Source organism: Chironomus tepperi, unplaced genomic scaffold (assembly GCF_022539635.2).
Source record: "Chironomus tepperi strain 1889 unplaced genomic scaffold, CSIRO-AGI_Ctep_v1 contig_74, whole genome shotgun sequence".
Classification (NCBI taxonomy): Eukaryota; Metazoa; Arthropoda; class Insecta; order Diptera; family Chironomidae; genus Chironomus; species Chironomus tepperi.
In genome coordinates, this window is record NW_027226196.1 from 1,680,185 (window position 1) to 1,700,274 (window position 20,090).

Sequence of the window (20,090 nt, forward strand, 5' to 3'; positions counted from 1 at the left end):
AGTAACCAAGACTCCAAGTCGGTACAAAGTTCCAGTAAGTAAGAAAGTAATCCCAACAAATATCATTTCACATTAGTCTTGCTACTCAAAAATGTCATTTCAAATGTCTAATTACTTAAAAATATTAAATACTTTTTTTGTTAACATGGTACCAAGCAACTTCCCATTCCGAGAAATAAATGTATGTTTCTCAAAAAAATTACATCTAATATTTTATAAATTACGAATTTTCTTGAAGTATTTAGGAACAAAATAATACATTCGTATGCTGAAATATATGTTTCATTGTTATAAGAAGCAATTTTCCTCTCATTTTTTTCTATATAAATAAAACGAGGAAAAGAAAATCGTTTTGGAAACCGACCTTTACGTCCTTGTTTGAAGGATTTTTCATTCCGTTTTGAAGCAGTGAGAGAGAGAAAGAGCGATATTTAAGATGTTGTTAAAAATAGAGTTGAAACGAAAATTGCGAAGATGAAATAAACAAAATCTGCGGAAACTCACATATGTATGTTTGCATAATTTTTAAGCTTTTTCATTTTCATATTTGAGTTTTGGTTGTTTAATTTCCAAAAAGTTCATCATATTATGTTTCAATTTCAAATCTAACTTAAATACTCTACAAAATTTCATAAGCTGCTACGATAAAATATAAATAAATAATATGATTCAATTCAATAAACACTTTTGTTTCACTCATTTATTGCTACTTATGATTCTTGAATTCATTTTTCGCATGTTTGCCTCCTTCGTAAAAAGTAAATATGTAATTTATACGGTCCATTTGTAATCGCTTTTTTTTTCTACCTTGAACATTCAGTAAAGCTTTATTTCGGTGAAGCTTTTAGCTTTTTTTTTCTCATGATTCCATTGAAAATTGTTTGTTTGATAACATTTAAATTTCTAGGAATTAATTTTAGGATCAGAATTTTTGGGAATACAACCACTACTATGTTGACAAAAGCAATATTTACATATCACGGAAATGAGCTAATTTTAAGAAAATCTGGCTCTTAAGGGCATAGAGAATGCTATTGTGAGCTTATTCTACTTAAATATACTAGCTTAGTATACTCGCGAGCGTTTCTCGTATTCTCAGGTTACTCTGCCCTTGAGGTTAAGCTCTTTAGCTGTTAGGGTGGATTGAACATTATTAAGAATCTGGGTCTATAAAGAATCTGGCTAACTCTATCATGAATATCAACAGATTTTGAATCTCGTCGCAACGCGCAAGATTTAAAATAATTTGTTTAGTCCCGAGCAACATAAAGGATGAAGGCATCGCCATGGAGCTTTTAAGCTTCTCTAAGGCTCCTTTATTGACGCCATGTGGCATCCGGGAATTAACAAAGTTTACCACAACAGCACAGTCAGTACGTCGCCATATCAAAATTAAGACGCAAATATACCCTGACGACATCATCTTATTTCGACCTATTTTTATGGCGAACCCTATCAAGTAAAGAGGGTGCCTTCTAAGCTGAGCAAGCTGAAAATAAAGCTCGCGAGCATACTCGTTGCCTGTTAGGGGAAAAACACGGTTCGTCGCATTGTGCTTAGAATAAGAATTATAATAATGAGTTTTTATGGGAGTTGACTGACATCTAGTCATTACCTTTACTAACATCTACAAGTATCTGAAATAAGCTTTTTTTCTTTTTCGAGTCAAAAAGTTCATTACAATTTCTGCAATATTTCATATTTTCGCTTTTCTTGTGCATTTTAACACTTTCAAACAATCAAACAAGTTCTTCTAGATTCGAATTTAAACTAAGAAAATCTAAATAAAATCTAAATTTCTTATAAAAATTGTAAATTTAAAAATAATTTTAATTAAAAATATTTTCATTAAAATCTGTTGCCAATCACTTAGCAACACTAAATATACATAAGATAATTATTATTCTTTTTTGCTGATGTTTATTTTTAAATGTTTGTGCTTTAAAAATTTTTGAAATTCCAAAAAAGCATTAATTTTAAGATAAAGCTCCTATGAGCATAAAGCAATGTCGGAAATTATAATCCTCTCCGTAACGTAAATGATAATAATTTTTTTTCTTCATCGCTTAAGGAACGCAGAGTAAATGCAGACTAAGAATAATACCGCGATAAAAAAAATATAATAATTTTAAGAAAGCGATTTAAACAACTTTTCGTCAATTAGCAAGTACTATGCTTCTCATAGGGAATTACTTTTACCTAATTAGACCATAATATTTTATTTCATTTTCCCCTCCATCATTTTAAATCATTTCCATGGTGCGCAAAAACGCGTATTAAAATTTTTCTAATTAGCTTTCATATTTTAGTGATTTTTTTTTAAAGTACCTAGCTTTAGAAAAATTGAAAATGTTTTATTAATTTACCACAGCAGCAACTTAGTTTCAAAACTCTAATAATACATATGTATATCTATTTATTTGTACATAAACAATGTCTAGTGAAATTGACAAATGAAGTTGAAAATTTGAAAATAATTAATTGTTAAGCAAAGCAAGATGAACCAATAAAATCCAAGAATAAAAAAACCTAATTATACCACAGCAAACATCATTGCTTAATAGATCATAAGCATCTTCTGCTGCAGAATCTTAAGAAGAAAAACAAAGGTTTTATAACGTTCATTTGGGATTTGAATAATATTTATTGGACATATTTTAAAACCCCTTTTCATGTAAATTATTCAGTGTGTTTTGAACTCGAATAAATAAACATCTCATATTTGGAAAACAAAAATTAGTAATTTTTTCATCATTTAAGCCTGTTTTTAAGACCAAATCATTATATAATAGCCGATTCAAATGTCTTTAATTAGTGTATATCATTCTTAAATGTGAATTATTTGAGTAAATTCTGATTATTTCAATTTGAGTTATTTGCAAATTGTAAACAAACTTGATTGTAACCTGAAATTCAAATCTAATTCGAAATCAATTGCTATTCATTGGATTTGATCGCTTTAGTCAATTGACCAATTTGAACGAGTACGCATTGACAAATCTGAGATTAGCTACACAACGAAATTATCAATACCTAGAAAACAGACGTAAAATGCTTCATAATCCAAAGTTGGCTATGAAAGTTCATCGTTTTGGACATTTGGAGTATGATTACCTATTTTGCATGACGAGATCCACAAAATTTAAGGCCAAATAAAAAACGGCACAAGTCAGGTATTAAAATTTAAAAAATAAATTATATATTGACATAAGCAGCTTTCAAAAAAAGTAAAGTAGAGTTTTTGTTCTCATAAACAATGAGGTTAAATAAATTAAGGGTTTTCATTTAATACGAAAAGCTTCGAAGCCTTGAGAATGCATGAAAAATTTTCTTTATCACACAATTGAACAAAAAAAAAATTGTAACCATGCGGAGGAAGTAAGTTTTCCATTTTACTATTCATCATAAACACTTTGTTGAATTTGAAAACAATGCTGCATATTATTTGATTTACTGAATGAAAGTCAATGAATACCGGAATGTGTGAATGAGTTAAATTGAGATCTCTTGATACTTTGTGCTGCATGCCTTATGTAATGCAATTTTGTTATTCAAATTGATAAAAAAAAAGAAAAAAAAAAATATTTTCCATACTTGTCATAAATGGCTGAGGGACGAGATTGGAAGTGGATGTGAAAGAAGAACAGAGGATGATAATGGGAATTCATAAATTTTCATGATTATATTTTAAAACAAAGGACGGAGATTGTTTATTCAATTCCAGCAGGGACATGCAGCAATTTAATGAAAAAATAATTTCATGAATATTTCAATGACAAAATAAATAATTGAATGTAAATTTATCCAGCACGGAATTTATGTAATTTAGCAGCGATTTTTTTTTCTTTTTTGGGGACATCCATATATAACGGACATTTAAAATTTGAATTTTCGGACTTGGTTGGCTCCATGGAATTTCTTAAGTATCGAGAGGTATCAATTCGTTTACGTTACGGCAGTGGTGGGCAACCTCTGTGCAGCGGCACATTAGTAAAATTCTTGAAAATGTCACGAAAACCTTATAGATTGTACGGTTTTGGTCGACGCTTACCACCAAAGTGTGGCTTAACTCCTCTTCCCTAGTTGAACGTAGCAAGCGAACGACCCCTTATATGCTGCCATTGTAAAAATGTTACGTCATTCACAAACCAACCCCATGTCCTAACCGTCAAAAAAAAAAATATTCAGTGATTTAGAAAGGCAAGAAAAATTCTTCGACGGAAAATATTTCTAAAAAAAAAATCTTTTCTTCTTAATTTATTGATGAAAAATCTTTGAAAATTATAAATTTTCCACCTAATAAGCTTAAAATTTTAAGCTTTTTTTTTTTTCTTCCCCACACTAGAAAATGTTGTTATAAGTTTTCTCACTGATTGAATGAAACGATGAAAGACAGAAAATGTTTTTTAATCAGATAAAACTTTTCCTAGGTAATTGCGTTGACAACAACAACAAAATAAAAAAAAAAAAAAGTTAAAGGAAAATTGAACAAAAAGTTAATAACTTAATTTTTTTTTCTCTCCACTCATTTGGCTTCTTTATATGTCACAAATAATAACTAGAATAGAATGAAATATCTACCACTACTGCCATGCAACGATTTCATTTACTCTCTCTCTCTTTCTCTCTTTTTAAATAAATAAATATGCTAGTTTATGTATTCGGTGGCACAGCACCAACTCTTTCTCTCTCTTTTGTTCAGTTTTAGTGGACTAGTTTTGTTGATAAAATTGCTGACACATTGTCTATCATAATTCTAGCTATCGCATATAGATTGTTGATATAACGTTCCTTTGAGATTTGAATAATACTAATTGTACATAGTTGAAAACCCCTTTATCATACAGAAAGTCAGTACGTTTTTGAACTTCAAAGAATAAACATTGTAAACAAATAAAATCCGTAAGGAATTCTTAATTACATTTACAATCAACCACAATAACTATAATTGAAACTTCATATATAATTATTAAGAGCATACGTAATCTTGTTATTCTAAACAAACCGTAAACAAGTTAGTTTTAAGCAAGTTCTGAGCAATGTGTAGTCTTCATGAATTCAACTTAAGATTTAGCTTGCATAAAACTAGCTTTTTATTGGTCTGGAAGCTAGAGATATCTTTTAAATGATCAAATTCAGTTTAAAAATCAATACTTTGCTTTTAATTTAGATTCCGCACCAAAATTAGCAGGTTTAAGTCTAAGATTGATTAATGTTCTTGAATATCTTTCCCGGATGACATCAAAAATGTTAAGAATGTGACAAAGAATCAGCGTCGGGCCATTACTAATTGAATTGAGCTTTACAATATACTTTTATACTAGTTCACGCCTATCTATTGTCGGAATTCTTCCACTTGAACAAAGAAAAGTTTGTGAAATTTTGATACAAAATTGGAATTTTTATCCAAAATTCTTTGAAGTTTTAGCCTCTTTACTGAGTTTTATCATTCAAAAATGTATCAATCAAAAATATTTAAACTTCAGTCAGGGTACGACATCCATGTGAGAAGCGGATTTGGGGTCAATGCCCAACCTCCTTCTATTTTGGACAAATTTCTTTAATTTCTAGAATTTTTCGAGGTAAAAATCTGGAATTTTTTTTTGCTTATAATGCAAAAAACAATCATCAAAACCACAACCCCATCCCATGCCTGGTTATGTCCTTGACTCCAAATTATGAAAATCTACAATTAAGTAGCACACACTCCTAACTAAACACAACTTAATATTAAATTCCTATCATTCAGCACGTTTTATGCACAATTTATCACAAAATTTGTCAAAGTTCGATTTTGAAATAATGTTGATGTAAGATTATGTCTTTTGCACCTACACAGTTACGAAAAAAAAGCTCTATTTTGAAAGGGGTTTACTTATGTAACAATTATCGATTAAATTGAACGTGTAAGCTTTTGTGTACCCATAAACATGTTTTGTCGACCAATGTATTGCACCTTACACATTCTTTGGATAATAATATTTACTTTATGGTTTAACGAACTGTAAAGTGCAATTTTACACAAAATATAAAAAAAAAATTGAAAAGCTCAATGAGAAAAGTTCATAAAACGATTGAGGTTTAAAGCTTATAACCATAAAATCTTTAATAAACTCTTATAATAGAATAAAGTTGCATCTAAAATACGCTCCACTCGACCATACACTGTAGTTCCTTAACATGCTTCCTTTCATATACACAATACATAACAATGAACAACAGGAACCAAAAAAAACCCCCCGAAAAAAAAAGCTTGCGGTGGTAAAATCAATAACTTTATGTATACAACAAGAAATATACAAAAAAAAGAGTGTACTGTGCAAAATAAATCTGTGCACAAAAGGCATCCTGTAATGATTATGATATACACAAAATAACATAAAGTGTACGACACGAGCACTTCTCATTTAGCGATAAAGTTGTAAAAAATACCCGATTCGCACATTTTGAAATGTTGCCACCACAGTGACGAGGCGACAGTATACTTAGAATTATGTGGCAGCCACTTGGCAAATTTGTTTTCTTCAAGTGGCTACAACTTGATTGCAACTCGTCGCCGTCGTATGGCCACACTAGTGATATGACAATGTGACACTAGTAGTGTGACACTGTGACCCTGAGACATTAGAAGTTTGACAATGTGACACTAGAAGTGTGACACTGAAACACTAGTAGTATGACAATGTGACACTAGTAGTGTAACACTGTGACACTAGTAGTATGTCAATGGACCGATCGGGATATTTAAAATCGTCACGTTATCATCTCAAAATGTCCTGTAACACATTTAGTCAACTGTAAGGTTTATTCACGAATTTTTGATAATAAAGAACTACTTCAATATCCGACCCATACATATTGATAGTGAAATATATTACTATTATTTCCTGAATCCAAAATATATGTATATCCACACATAGCATGAGAAAGGAGGAGAAAATTCTATTATTCAAATAAAAAAATCAATAAATGATGAGAAAAAAAAAGTTTAGCGTTGAGCTTTAACGCTTTCTTTTCATAAATCACATTATTATCAACCTACCCCAAGTATCACAATTTTTTCTTTTCAGAAAAAAAAGTTTCTCCTTTTCTTTAATAAGTCTAGTCGTAGTTTGTGATATTGAAAATAATGGTGAAATATGCACTATAGAAATTATATTCTTGATTGCTTCTCGGAATATTTCCTTTGTAATTCAATGACATTTTGTTGTCCGTTGGGTGGCTTGATTAGTGGTGGACAACCTTTGTGTTCACAGCGTCACACAACTAGGGTCGCATGGCCATACTACTAGTGTCACAGTGTCACATTGCCATACTTCTAATGTCTCAAAGTAATAATGACATACTACTAGTGTCACACTACAAGTGTCACACTGTCACATTACAAGTTTCACAGTGTCATACTACTTGTGCCACAGTTTCAGATTGCCATACTTCTAGTGTCACAGTGTCACATTATCATACTACTAGTGTCACAATGCCATACTACTAATGTCACAGTGTCACACTAATGTGTCACAGTGTCTCAGTACCGGATATAATCCAATTTTCAAAAGCATATCACCTAGTCACCCCACCAATCATCTACTAAGCTACATTTAATAATTGAATTCAATTCAATCGCGCTTGATTGACTCATAATTTGTTATCTATAATCTCTTATTCAATTCCGTATAGAAATTTCATATCTGATGATGACAATTATGATTTCAAGAACATAATAAGCATGCTGAGAGTCAGAAAAAATATTATTTGTGAGGATTTCTTTCTTTTTGAATATAATGTGAATTGTTTCAATAAATCAGTCAGTCAACTTTGAGAGCATCTATACAAGAATGCACACAGAATATTAATGGAAGAAGCATAACAAAAAAAAAATGTTGAATAATAGACACTTAATTACATAAAGCTTCTATTTCAAATCAAATTTCCATTTGTTTTTCCTTTTTTTCCATTTTCCGTGTTTTTAAGTAAAACGGCTATTGCTTTTTTTTTCTTCAATTTTCATTTGTAATGCGCATTCATTTAATTTTTTTTTTCACTTTCATTCTCTTCCCTCTTTCCAATTTCCTTCCTTCTTTTCTGTTCGGTTTGTTACCCAACAAGTGCGGATTGGAAGAATAAAAGACTTTTTTTTTTATTTCTCAAGAATGGGTTTATCAAGGATTCTCGGGATTTTGATGAATTTCGGTAGAACTAGGCAATGTTTTTTGGGTACGTGACTTGATGACGTTTGTTGAAATATTCTTTGATGTGGTGTGTAACTAAACATTTCTTTGGGAGGGGGTAAAAGGTTGATTTTTTAAATCTCAAAAATTTTGGTAGGATTTTTGGGATTTTTTTCAAATTTTTTTATGAAATCCCTCTAGAAAATAGAAGAAGGGTTGGCTACAATCACAGAATTCAGAATTTTAGCTATTTTATTTGAATTTTTCGTCAAGTTTGATTCACCAAAATTGATTCTCAACACCACAATTCTAAATTTTCATCAAACTTCTCGCTCAAATCTCTGTTTTAAGTTTTTGTTATAACGTTCATTTGAGATTTGAATAATATTAATTCTTCATAGTTGAAAACCCCTTTTTTAATCAAAAGTTCAGTCTGTTTTTGAACTACGAAGAATAAACATCACATTTATTTATAAATCCGCAAGGAAGTCGTTTTAATTAATCTACATTTACCAAAATTAAACAAATTTGAAGTTTTATATTGACATTCACAAATCCATTTCTTTACTAAAGTTTTGCTCTGCGTTTTACAATCTATAAATTTTAGTCGTCATTACAAATGATCTAATTGCGTCTTTTTTGAATAATCGCTTTTGACTTTTATTTATTTAAGCTCAAAGAAGACTAGAATTGACTTTTTCATGCAAAGTCGGCACCGAATTTTGCAATATTTTAGGAATATTTTCAACTAAAGTCAAGTTTATTTCAGAGAATTTCATATTTGGAGCTTTTTGAATGGTTTTACTTATTCTCTAATTTTACTTAAAATGCATTTAAACACCGAATAGTCCAAAAATCACTAAGCTTAACTCTAATTTTTAATTTCGAACAGACAAGGAGCATGCGGAGTTTGTTTAATTATGTTATATAAGAATGCTCATAAGCAGGTAAGTATGCTCTTTGCTAATTAAGGATCCATAACAATCACAAATTTTTATACTACTCTATCCAAACCATCTTCCATCACTATCAGCATCCCCTGGTCCTCAAATTTTTTATATTTTTATACAATTTTTTCTTTCTTCCTTTTTATTTCGGTAAGTGTGAAGCACAACAAACCATAAAATGAGAAGGGCATCGGTATAATGAAAAAACGAAATGAAGATAAAAATCAATTGAATGAGCATGATAATTTTTATTAAGCACTACCGAATCCATGACAAGAATAAAGATTACATAAACTTACTGAGTTGTATAGTATTGGATATAAATTCCCTCTTTTTTTTTCTCGCTTAGCAAAAATTATTGGTCTTGAACACAAAACAAAAAATAACAAAAAAAAATCTCTTCCAATTGATGTGTATTCACTGCCGCTTTATTGTCGTCGTCGTTTTTGGTATATCCTTTATTTATTAGATTGATGTAAATTGTGACAAAATAAAGATTTTCACTTGTAATAATAGAATAATAAATTTAAGCACCACATTTTTATTATTTTTCACTTTTCTTATTGAATTTTCACTTTTCTTAGCACGTAGATATGACAATTTACAGCTACACCAAGCAAATTAACTTTCTTTATTTTAATTTCCAAATAAAGTAACCAAAAAAAGTATAAAATAAAGTAAAGAAGCTCCCGCGCGATATTTTTTCTTCTCGATTGAGTGAGGCAAGCGATAGCTGTACACTGTAGAATCAGGAACAGAAAAAAAAATCAATTTACGGACGGTGTAATGATGAAGAAAAGAAAGGAAAGTTTATATATGCTGGGATTAAAAATCAATTTATCACTAAAAAAAAATGTCGCGGTAACTAAAAAATATAAATAAATTGTAGAGGAAAGCACACACACACACACTAGCTTGACTATAAAATATATGTTGTATGATGATTATTATCCTGACTTGATATTTTTTTGGTGCTTTTGTTATGTTCTTATTTATTCCTCTATGTGAAAATTGCTAAAGACAAGAGTTTCAAAAAAACACGTTTTACGTCTACGATCGACGCCCACACAGTGAGGAGATGTTAGCATAATTTTTATATATTTTTTTACCGTTCACAAAGTTTTATGCTCTCGCCTTGGAAAAAGCATCATCGTCGTGAATGTTTTTATATCGTAGTAAAAACGTAAAAAAAAAAATTTTGTTGTGTTGTGTGCGAGTGAACGAGATGATACGAATGATTTGATTCCTTTTTGGCTCTAGCCAAAAAAAAAAGCAGGCACAAGCGAAGCTTTACACACAGACGAAAGCTTTTAGACGTCTGGTACCGAAGAGAATTGTGAGAGAGAGTAACTGCAGAGAAAGAGAGTCGAGGTGCTCACCCGACGACAATAACATAAAAATTATGTATGTGAGAGAATTTCTTGCCTTTTTTTCGGTGTGTGCATAGAAATGAGGGAGAAAAGTAAGGAAAGGGGGAATAAAATTTGTTGGTCCATAACTTAGAGGAAGGAAAAATGAAGAGACAAAGAAAAGAAAATAAGTGAATATTTTAACGTGTTGCAAGTAAAAGAGAAAAAAAAGGGAAAAAATTCCTTCTTTTTCATGGTTTAAGCTTTTTTTTCGGAACTTTATAGAAATTCCTTCTTTTTCCGCCTTTTTGCGACGTTACCTTTTTACATAAACTCTTTTGTTTTCATTTCTTTGGGTTAATACCCGTCAAGATACTGTTTTTTAAAACTTTGTTTTGAATGCTTTAGCAATCTTGTCTGGATTTTTTTTTTTGTTTTCTGGATATTGTTTCCTTTTTGAAGTACAATTTTAAATCGTGAGCGTTAGATTAACAAGGAAACGTATCTTTTGTCTAACAATAGGGACTGGAAACGTTAAATGAAAAATTAAAATTGAGTTTATAATGAATAATTCCTAGATTTGACTGATTCTACTTTTAAGGCTTCAATTTGACATTGTAATACGATTTAAATCACTTAAAGAACAATTAAAATAAGTGATTCTATTAGAATTTAGTGACAATGAAGGAAGAAGTCTCAAAAACATCCTTCCTGGAATACGTTATTAGTTAATAGACTGTAATCTTCGAATTTTCATTGTTTGTGGTTAGAATTGGCCAAAAGAAGCTCTAATATTGGTTTAAGGACAGCGTTGCTATCAATGCGGGAACGTTGCGGTCCATTAATGATAAACTAACAACATTTAGACACTATATGCTCACCCAAGTGGCAAAAAATTAATGGAAATCAGAAATCAGAGTAGCTTCACCTTTTACCGTTAATACGGCAACTTAGCGGTGACTTAGCAAGCATGTTGTGCTTCTAAGGAGTATGATTATTTTGAATCGATAGGTACACTTTTGAATTGGTTTTAAAACAACAATCAAGAAGATTCTAATTCTATGCTGTTCTGATCTGTTATAACAATCATTTGAAATTTGAATAATATTAATTTTTCATAGTTGAAAGCCCCTTTTCATACAAAAGTTCAGTCTGTTTTTCCGAAGAATAAACATCTCATTTATTTATAAATAAATTAGGAAGTCGTTTTAATTAAACTATATTAACCACAATTCCAAAACCATCTCTGTAGTTTGAAAAACATTTCAATAAGTAGATGGAACAAGTCTAGTCAAGCTCAAATTGTGGACAAAAATCACTCTCTTAGATTTGTGTCTGCATTACAAATGGCCTTGAACCTTAAATTCCCCAAGATTTCTTCAAACCAAATCAATTTTCTTATATCAACAACTTTCTGCAAAAAACTAACAAACTTCCAAAACTATAAAATAAAATGCAAGCCATAGAGAGAATTTTCGTACCGTTGGACGTAAAGAAGTAATTGTTGCAGCAAACAAAAAAATTACAATGTATTCGTTTCTATCGATGGATAAAGGAGGGAAAAAAATTGGATTATTCAGATGGAAAGAGAATAAATAAGAATTTTATCGATACCACATTTTCTTTTGCTTGAAAGCATAATTCTTTCTTTTTTTTTCCTTTCTTTTCTTTTCTATTTCTCAATGTGGTTTTTCTGGGGTTCTTCTAATGGAGCGATAAAGCCCTAAAAAGTTTGTTTTCTTGCCCTTCACACGAACCAAAAATTTTCTCTCCTCTCGATGCTCTTAAAAAAATCATATTTACATTACGCTTTATTTTGCTTTCCTTCCTTATTTTTTTTGGTCAGGAATGAAAAAAACTTTTGCTTTAGCTTAGCTTCTAATTCTTTACTGCTCGTAAATAATGGCAGTCTTCCTTAAAAAAGTCGAGTTTTTTTCATAGATGACAGAACAACAGCTTTTAATACAAATTATTTCTTATGTTTTAAAAAGTTTTTTTGTTTTTTGTGTCATGCTCGAAAAATCTACGAGATGCTTGACTTCTGACTAAACTTCCTGCTTTGTAGAAATTAAGATCCTCAAGCATCTTACAAACTTTTTGTCTAAATGTTAATTGTTTTTTAGGAAATCTCTGTTTTTGTCTTTATAATGACTTAATTTAAAAGTTCAATGACATTTTTAATTATATGTAATTATTTCATCAATTATAGCAGCTCTTAAAGAGCATGTACATGCTCTTATGATGAATGTTAAAATCGTATAATAAACTTAACGGTTTTTTGGAATTTGAATTGATATCGTATAATTTATGTTTTGTTGTTTTTGTTGAATTTCTTGAATGACACTTTATGATTTATTCAACAATCTATTAAAACAACACTTGTATGCTTCCAAAGCATGCTTAATCGCTGCAGAATACTTGACAATAATTAATTCAAAAATAATCCATAGTCAGTGATGCACGTCAATTTTTACAAAAAAATACCAAATTTTAGACGATTTTAAGAACAACAAAAAAATCCCGAGCCAAATTGAAAATTAAATAAAATTCCATCAATTTACCATCTGTGTTTTGTAAGTTAAAGTTTATTTTATTCATTAGTGACCAAGTTATTCAAATTTTATATAAAGTGATCTTGAAATGCTGATTTTATAATTTAATTCATTAGCCGAAATAAGGAATATTAAAATATCAACAATGGAAAACGCAACAAGCTTCGATAAAATCATTAATTCATCTCAAAATATTGTACCAAAAAGGCTGTCATTTGATTTTCTTAATCATTCATCGGATGTTCAGACCGTAAAAAAGCGTAAGTTTTGTGATATGGATCAATCAGAAAATCAGCGGAAAAAGGAGGATGCAAATGAGTCAATTAACGATTCATTTAATAACAGTACATCCTCTCTATGTGCATCATGGGAAACTAAGCTCTTAAGGAGCGATTTGATAGAAGCTCAATCTAGGGTAAGTGAACCGATAATTATCACTGGATCTAGAATATCCAGCGTGTTAGCAAATATCTAATATCCTTATGTATTTTAGATAACTCAGCTAAAGAAGGAAATCCAGCATCAATCAACAATTCAAACAGAACTGGAGTTGAAATTTGCAGCAAAAGAGAAGGCACTCGAAAGTGAGAAAAATCAATACAAGAATAAAGCAACAGAGTATGAGAAAATTTTCAAAAAGAACCGTAGGAATGAAAATCAGATGAAGGAGGAACTTGTAAAATTCAAGAATCAATTGACAATTCAAAAGCAAAACTTTGATTCTCAAATGTTTAATTTGCAAAATGAAAATGAGAGTTTAAAAGAAAACATCAGCTATATTAAGAACGAATTAAACAATAGAATAAGTGAATTAACACGAGAAAATACGGAAATAAGCTCTCATATAATTACAGTCGAGGAGGAACTTGATTCTGTCAAACTGTTAAATGAAGATTTGAGACAAAAGCTTGACGAGTACAAGTCACTCAAAACGGAATTGGAGCAGGAAAAAGTAAAACATCAAAATGCTGTCCTTAAAATAAAGGAACTAGAATATGAAGTCAACAGTTATGGTGATTGGAAGAATGTTGAAAAGGCATCACAATCACGAATGAGTTCAATGTCAGACATGGAAAAGGATGTTGGCAGATTAAGACAAGTCAACAGAAATTTACATGACTCAATTGGCAACAAGATGTTACTTGAGGAGCAAGTCCATAGTCTTCAGACACAATTAGAGCGTTATGAGAAGGCAAATGTCGAGTTAATTACATCAAAGACACAATTTGAATCATTGGAAAAGGAATTGAAAGATTGGAAGCAACTAGGAACTGATTTCGTCCAAAAAGGTGCTGCCAATAATCCAATTAATGTTCGCTCATATATTGAACAGCTGCTTCATCGTGACTTATTACTAGTTAGTGAAAAGTCCAATGTTTCATCTGAAAAATCCACCGCTCAAAATCAATTATCTGATTTGAAGAATGTAAGTTACAGCACAGTATAAGATTATGATTAATGATCTCTAATTTATTTAATTCCTTTTCAGCAAAATGATACACTTACAAAGCAGATTGAAGGCTTAGAGAAGTCACTAAAAACTCATCAAGTTGTTATAGTTCGACTACAAAAGAAGATGAAATTAGTCCAATCTGAACGTGATGCACAACGTCAATTACTTGATAGTTATGAAAAGGATCTGACCGTATCGCAAGGATTACAATCAAATAGCTCACAAGAAACGCAATATCGTTTAAGAATTGAAATGCTAACAAATTCACTCAGTGGATATAAAGAATTATGTACAAAACTTGAATCAGAAGTTGCTGAATTACGTGGAAATCCAGTAAATACACTTGATCCATCAATGTGTTCAAGTGAACAATATAAGATTCTTCGAAAGGATCTTGAAGCACTTCGTGTTGAAAATGAAAAATTGAGAAAGAGAAAATGTGAATTGGAGATTGAAATTGAAAATATAACGTTGCGTAGTAATGTCATGAACGATGATAGATTGAAGGTTGTACATTTTAAAAATAATCCAGCAGCAATTGCACAAGAGCAGATTGCAAATGAAGTATCAAAATTGAAAGCTGAAATTGAGCGACTTAAAATCCGTAACAAAAAGTTAGAGGAAGGAAATGAGGACTTGACAACTCGTTCCGTTGATACAGTCAACATGACGATGAATATAAAGGATATGCAAAAGTTGAAGGAGGAACATAAGACACTTCAAGCAAAATACAAGGAAAATGAGCAAATTTTTACGAGAATAAATCAGGAACTACGAGAAGTAATTTATATGCTCTTTGGATATAAGCTAGATCGTTATGGTAACAGTAATTACAGGTATGTTTTATAATTATCAGAATATATTTTACATATCCGTAATACTCATTTCTATGTCCTCATATAGAATTACGAGCATGTATGCCGATAATGAACATGACGAGCTTCTATTTCAACTGAATGAAGTTGGCACTTTAGATATGCTTGAAAGTGATTACAGTAAAACATTAACTAATTTTATGCAACAGTACTTGCATGGGTCAAATGGATCATTGCCAGCATTTACATCTGCTTTAACACTAGATTTGGTAAATCGTATGACAGTAACAAGTGTAGCATAAATTAGATTTTTTAAGTTTTTTGTCCCCCAAAATAAATAAAAATAAAAAAAATTCCACGAAATTTGTACAATTTTACAATTTCAAATAAAATTTTATGGAAATACTTACTCCATTTTTGCAAAAAATTAAATTTTACTTCCTTAATACTGTTTTAAAATATAAATATTAATTTTTAATTTCTAATTTACACAATAAGATTAGATTATTTCTTTCTACTTGTCGCGTATTTCTGAGCAAATCATCAATGAGTGACTAAAGTCGCTCTGCTATGTGATATATGAACAGTATGAGAGAGAAATAAATGTATATATATATTTTTAAGTGCATTATCCAATGAACGAATGTGTCAATTGCTTCATTTTGTACGTCTATAAGCACACTTTGAAGATTTAACTGGATTATCTGTAATTTTTTGGCATCATACAGCATAAAGTGGAATTTCTTTCACTTGACTATGGAATTTAATCATCTTTTGAAGTGGTTTAATTAATTTAATTTATTAGCTTAAGCTGTAATTTGAAATAATTGGCAAAAAGGAATTGTTGGAGGAATAAGTTATGGAATTTATGGTTTGAATTCTGGTTCTAGAGCTGAGAAATCAGCCAACGGATTTATTTTGAGCAGGTAAGTAGATTTTTCTGGAATTTTTAAGGAATATTTTGTTAATTTTATGTTAATTCAAACAGAATTAAGCCACAAATTAGTGGAAAGTCATCAACAATGCTAGTCAAACACCAATATTAAGGAACAAACTTAAAAAGCTGTGAAAATCACTTAAAAATTGAAAAATTTACAAAATTTTCAAACATAACCTCAAGATTGCATCTGAAAATTGTCGATAAATGGATTCAAGACACAAAATGTAAAACGAAGGATGATTCCTGAAAATAAGGCAACATATTGACTACATTAAACAGATGTAGAAGATGCTAATTCGTAATTCTGCAAAAAATGTCCAAAAAGCTTCTGAAAATCAAAAAAACATTCCACAAATCATCAAACACCAATCAAAAAGTATCATATTCTGAAAATTTCACCATATTCTGATAATATCATCATGAATAATGCGCAATAATCCTTTCCATTTGATCACAATAGCAGTTTAACTCATTTTTAGAATATCACTATACAACAACATAAGCCGTAAATTAGATTCAAGCGATTCAAGTGTCTTATCATCAACAGCGCAATTTGATATAAATGTGTTTTCAATTTTGAGGAAGCATGTATGGAGCATAAAAAGACAAAATCTTTTATTTTTGCTTACAATTTTTAAAATTTTTTATTTAAAGATTTTTTTTTTCAAATTTTCTATAAAAGCAATCTTTGAAAAAAAAAGTAATTGATAGTAGATAACAAAAGGGATACAAACATAACTATTGTAGGTATTTGGGGAGATAAATCGATAGTTTTAGTTATTTTTCAAAACTTTCACTATTAATTAATTTTAAATATGATATTTTCACTTCCTGTGTGATAAAATTCTTTTCCTATTTTATTAATTATTCTGAAAAGTTTGATTGACGAGAATGAAAACTTAATTAAGAATATCCATATTGCTGGACCTTATATCTGTATGAAATGAAAAAATAAAGAATATTTTTTTGTTAATTTTTCTCTCAAAATATTCATATGAACCTATCTAAAATTGAGTGGGGATATATGGTAAGTATGTTTTTGGGAAGAAGCCTCAAGTTTGAGCCAAAAGTCTTAATTAAGTTTTTTTTTTTGTTTTCATTTTTTTTCTATTATTTTTCTAAACATAAGAATAATAACATTACTAACAAACTAAAGTCATCAACTTCCACGCATTTTATGATACATAATTTGCTTCATTAAGCATTTTTTGTGGACCTAGCTAGTCACACGTTCGGTCATGTCAGCAGAATTACAATCTAAATTTCAAAATTCGACAATGCTTTGTTCATATGAATATATTTTAACGATTGCAGCCTTGGACGTCTGACTAGAATACTCGATGTAAATTGTTTTTGTTTTGTTACTCGAGCGATCTATGAAATTTTGACTGTAAACTGCTGATAAGACTGTATTATTATTTTGGACTGCAGCTTCTGTGTTTTTATAGCAAAACAATCAACATGTTATCAGCTAGCTTCTGTTGGACATTCAATTTTACAATTACTTTAATGGCTTTAGATTGCAATAACTGAAGATTCAGAAAATTGATGATTTACTAAAATATTTCTCTATTTTTATACAATTTACGTGTTACGGACTTGTTTTGCTTATCATAAAAGTTGTAATCATGCAATAACAAATAATGGGAAGACTCGGACGGTCAAAAATGTCCATAAGTAGCTCATTACCAACTTTAATCACCAAATACCCGCTAAACAAGTGAATTATTGATCCATCGGGCACCTTTTCAGTGCTAAAATGTCAATTAGTCAACAAGTCACCGCAACGACACTTACCGGACCAATAAAAATTTATTTTACAATAATGAATCCCTGAGTCAACCCATTATGTGCTAAATGACTACATTCGGAGCTAAAATGACTTCCATGTAACGCGTGGAAGTTTATAACCATTAATAAGGTACATTCATAATTGATTTAGTTAAATTTTGTTGCTTAAAATATTCAGTAACATTTTAAAAATTCTAAAAATGACTTAGATTTAGAGGTTGTATAATTTCTCTTGAGAAAAGCTCGTTCTGTGCTGTATTTTGACATTTGAAAGATCTTATCTACTTTATAAAGTCAGGTAGATTGGGGGTAAATAATTAAGTTCAGAGTAAAAGGTCGTAAGATGCACTCTGCGTGATATTATCTTAATAGTCTCAATTCCGTTCGTATAAGACAGTGTTGGGCAAACTTTTTGCAAAACAGGCATCTGTGTCAGAAAAAAACCGCAAATTCCTGATAATTTGTATAGTTTTCATGCAAATTATCAAGAAATTGTACTGTTTTTGTCTGTCACAGGTGCCTGTTTTGCAGCTCTGGATAGAGCACACCTTGGTGGTAGGCGTCGACCAAAACCGTACATGTTATACGGTTTTTTAGCTTACAGTTTGTACAAAACTGGCTATAAGCAGAGTTGCAAAACTGGCACATGTGACAGACAAAAACCGTACAAATTCCTGATAATTTGTATGCATTTGTAAGAAAAACCAAACAAATTATCAAGAAATTGTACGGTTTTTGCCTGTCTCTGGTCACTCTGCTTATAAAACACATTATCGAGCTGTTCCTCAAGAGAAATCATACTTCAAACAATACAATTGAATTATATTCCAAACTATCAACGAATTAATTAGATAATAATTGATCAAAAATAAGAATCAACATGATTATTTGACAACATATTGAATTTTTTTTTAAACATAACATGCAGAATACAAAAATGATTGAAGCAAATATATGCCAAGCTATCGATGGAGTTTCCATATTATTTTTCTTTAATATTAAAATGTAACATTTCTGTTTTCTTTTTCGTAATACTGCAGATATGCTCGATTGAACTTCCTGTTATTTATTTTTTTTTTTCTTCAAGTACATTGATTTGTTATTCCTTTTTTTTCATTTGTGTAACAGTTAAAACATTAAAAATTTTCATCATTTATCATTTAGTTTTGTGTTTTTTCATCTGAAAGTGGTAGACATAAATTTTTCAAGTAACAATTTTGTAAGAATGACGTTCTTTTAATCTAAAAAATTTATTCCTTTTTTTGCGAGCAAATTACCTCAAATTATTACGCATTTGTTGATTTAACGGCCATTTGAGATTTGAATAATATTTATTGTACATAGTAGAACACCCCTTTTCATATTGAGAGGTCCAGAGATCGGGGTCGACTCTGATTTTGTATGGAAAAGTCTCCTTGACTCCATATAAACTTCAAGTCGACTTCGAGCTATGTAAAATTCAGCCTGTATTTGAATTCCAAAGAATAAACATCATTGTGAAGTTATAAATCCAAATTCAAATAGAAACTGAACTATGCAAATAAAAAGGGGTATTCAACTAAGTACCCTTAATAAATATTATTCAAATCTCAAATGACCGTTATAACATCTTTGATATATTTAAAAAGTTTTAGTGATTTATACACTATAAGAAGTATGTAATTAATAATTTTCTACTAAAAAAGGAACTACCTCAAGGGATGAAACGAGATAAATTTGCTTTTTTCTTCTCTCTTCTGTTATCATGAATTAGTAATTTCTTTTTATTCTTTCGATAAAGGTCACATTTAGACTGTATGTGATTGTTGTGTAAAAAGACATTTTTCTCTCATTTAATCATTGACAAGATTTTCTCTTTTTTTGTTAATCGACACAAATTTCATTTAAGATTTATTGATTTTTGTCAAGGTGCGAAGATTTTGGAGAAAGGTTGAGTGCTAATTGACAGAATCAAATTGAATTTTGAGCTCTGATTGGGTTGCTTTGCTAATAATTAAATTAAGGTTGGCTTTTTTCTTCTTTGATGTAGAAAAATTTTCATAAAATAAACAAAAGGGGTGTAAAACTATGAATAA

General features: G+C 30.2%; 3 protein-coding genes across 5 annotated transcripts in view; 1 reads left to right on the forward strand and 2 right to left on the reverse strand.

Annotated features, from left to right (window-relative positions):
* The window catches only part of Corin (corin serine peptidase), a 48,371-nt gene extending 32,551 nt beyond the window's left edge, over positions 1–15,820 (reverse strand). Inside the window, exons 1-2 of one of the 3 annotated variants that reach the window (XM_070653916.1) lie at positions 15,695–15,799; positions 9,415–9,855 (exon numbers count right to left, since the gene is read on the reverse strand). The gene's annotated coding sequence lies outside the window, so the exon portion shown is untranslated. Of the gene's footprint in view, positions 1–9,414; positions 10,169–15,694 lie in introns of those variants that run through there. The other 2 variants (XM_070653917.1, XM_070653915.1) reach the window with 2 other exon arrangements.
* Mad1 (Mitotic arrest-deficient 1) lies at positions 12,958–15,714 on the forward strand. Its single transcript, XM_070653918.1, has 5 exons — positions 12,958–13,037; positions 13,133–13,431; positions 13,510–14,442; positions 14,506–15,305; positions 15,373–15,714. Exons 2-5 carry the CDS (start codon positions 13,162–13,164, stop codon positions 15,584–15,586), a joined length of 2,217 nt encoding a protein of 738 aa, XP_070510019.1. The 5' UTR covers positions 12,958–13,037; positions 13,133–13,161; the 3' UTR covers positions 15,587–15,714.
* A 1,133-nt stretch (positions 15,821–16,953) lies between the features above and the next one.
* Positions 16,954–20,090, reverse strand: part of Syn2 (Syntrophin-like 2) — a 39,386-nt gene continuing 36,249 nt past the window's right edge. The window contains exon 9 of the mRNA XM_070633705.1: positions 16,954–17,158. Coding sequence (XP_070489806.1) covers positions 17,153–17,158 — 6 coding nt within the window. The 3' untranslated portion in view covers positions 16,954–17,152. The remainder of the gene's footprint in view (positions 17,159–20,090) is intronic.

Coding starts and splice junctions, on each gene's coding strand:
- Mad1 (XM_070653918.1), top strand. CDS start 13,162: ATGGAAAACGCAACAAGCTTCGATAAAATCATTAATTCATCTCAAAAT. Junction 13,432..13,509: donor TGATAGAAGCTCAATCTAGG/GTAAGTGAACCG, acceptor TATGTATTTTAG/ATAACTCAGCTAAAGAAGGA. Junction 15,306..15,372: donor TATGGTAACAGTAATTACAG/GTATGTTTTATA, acceptor GTCCTCATATAG/AATTACGAGCATGTATGCCG.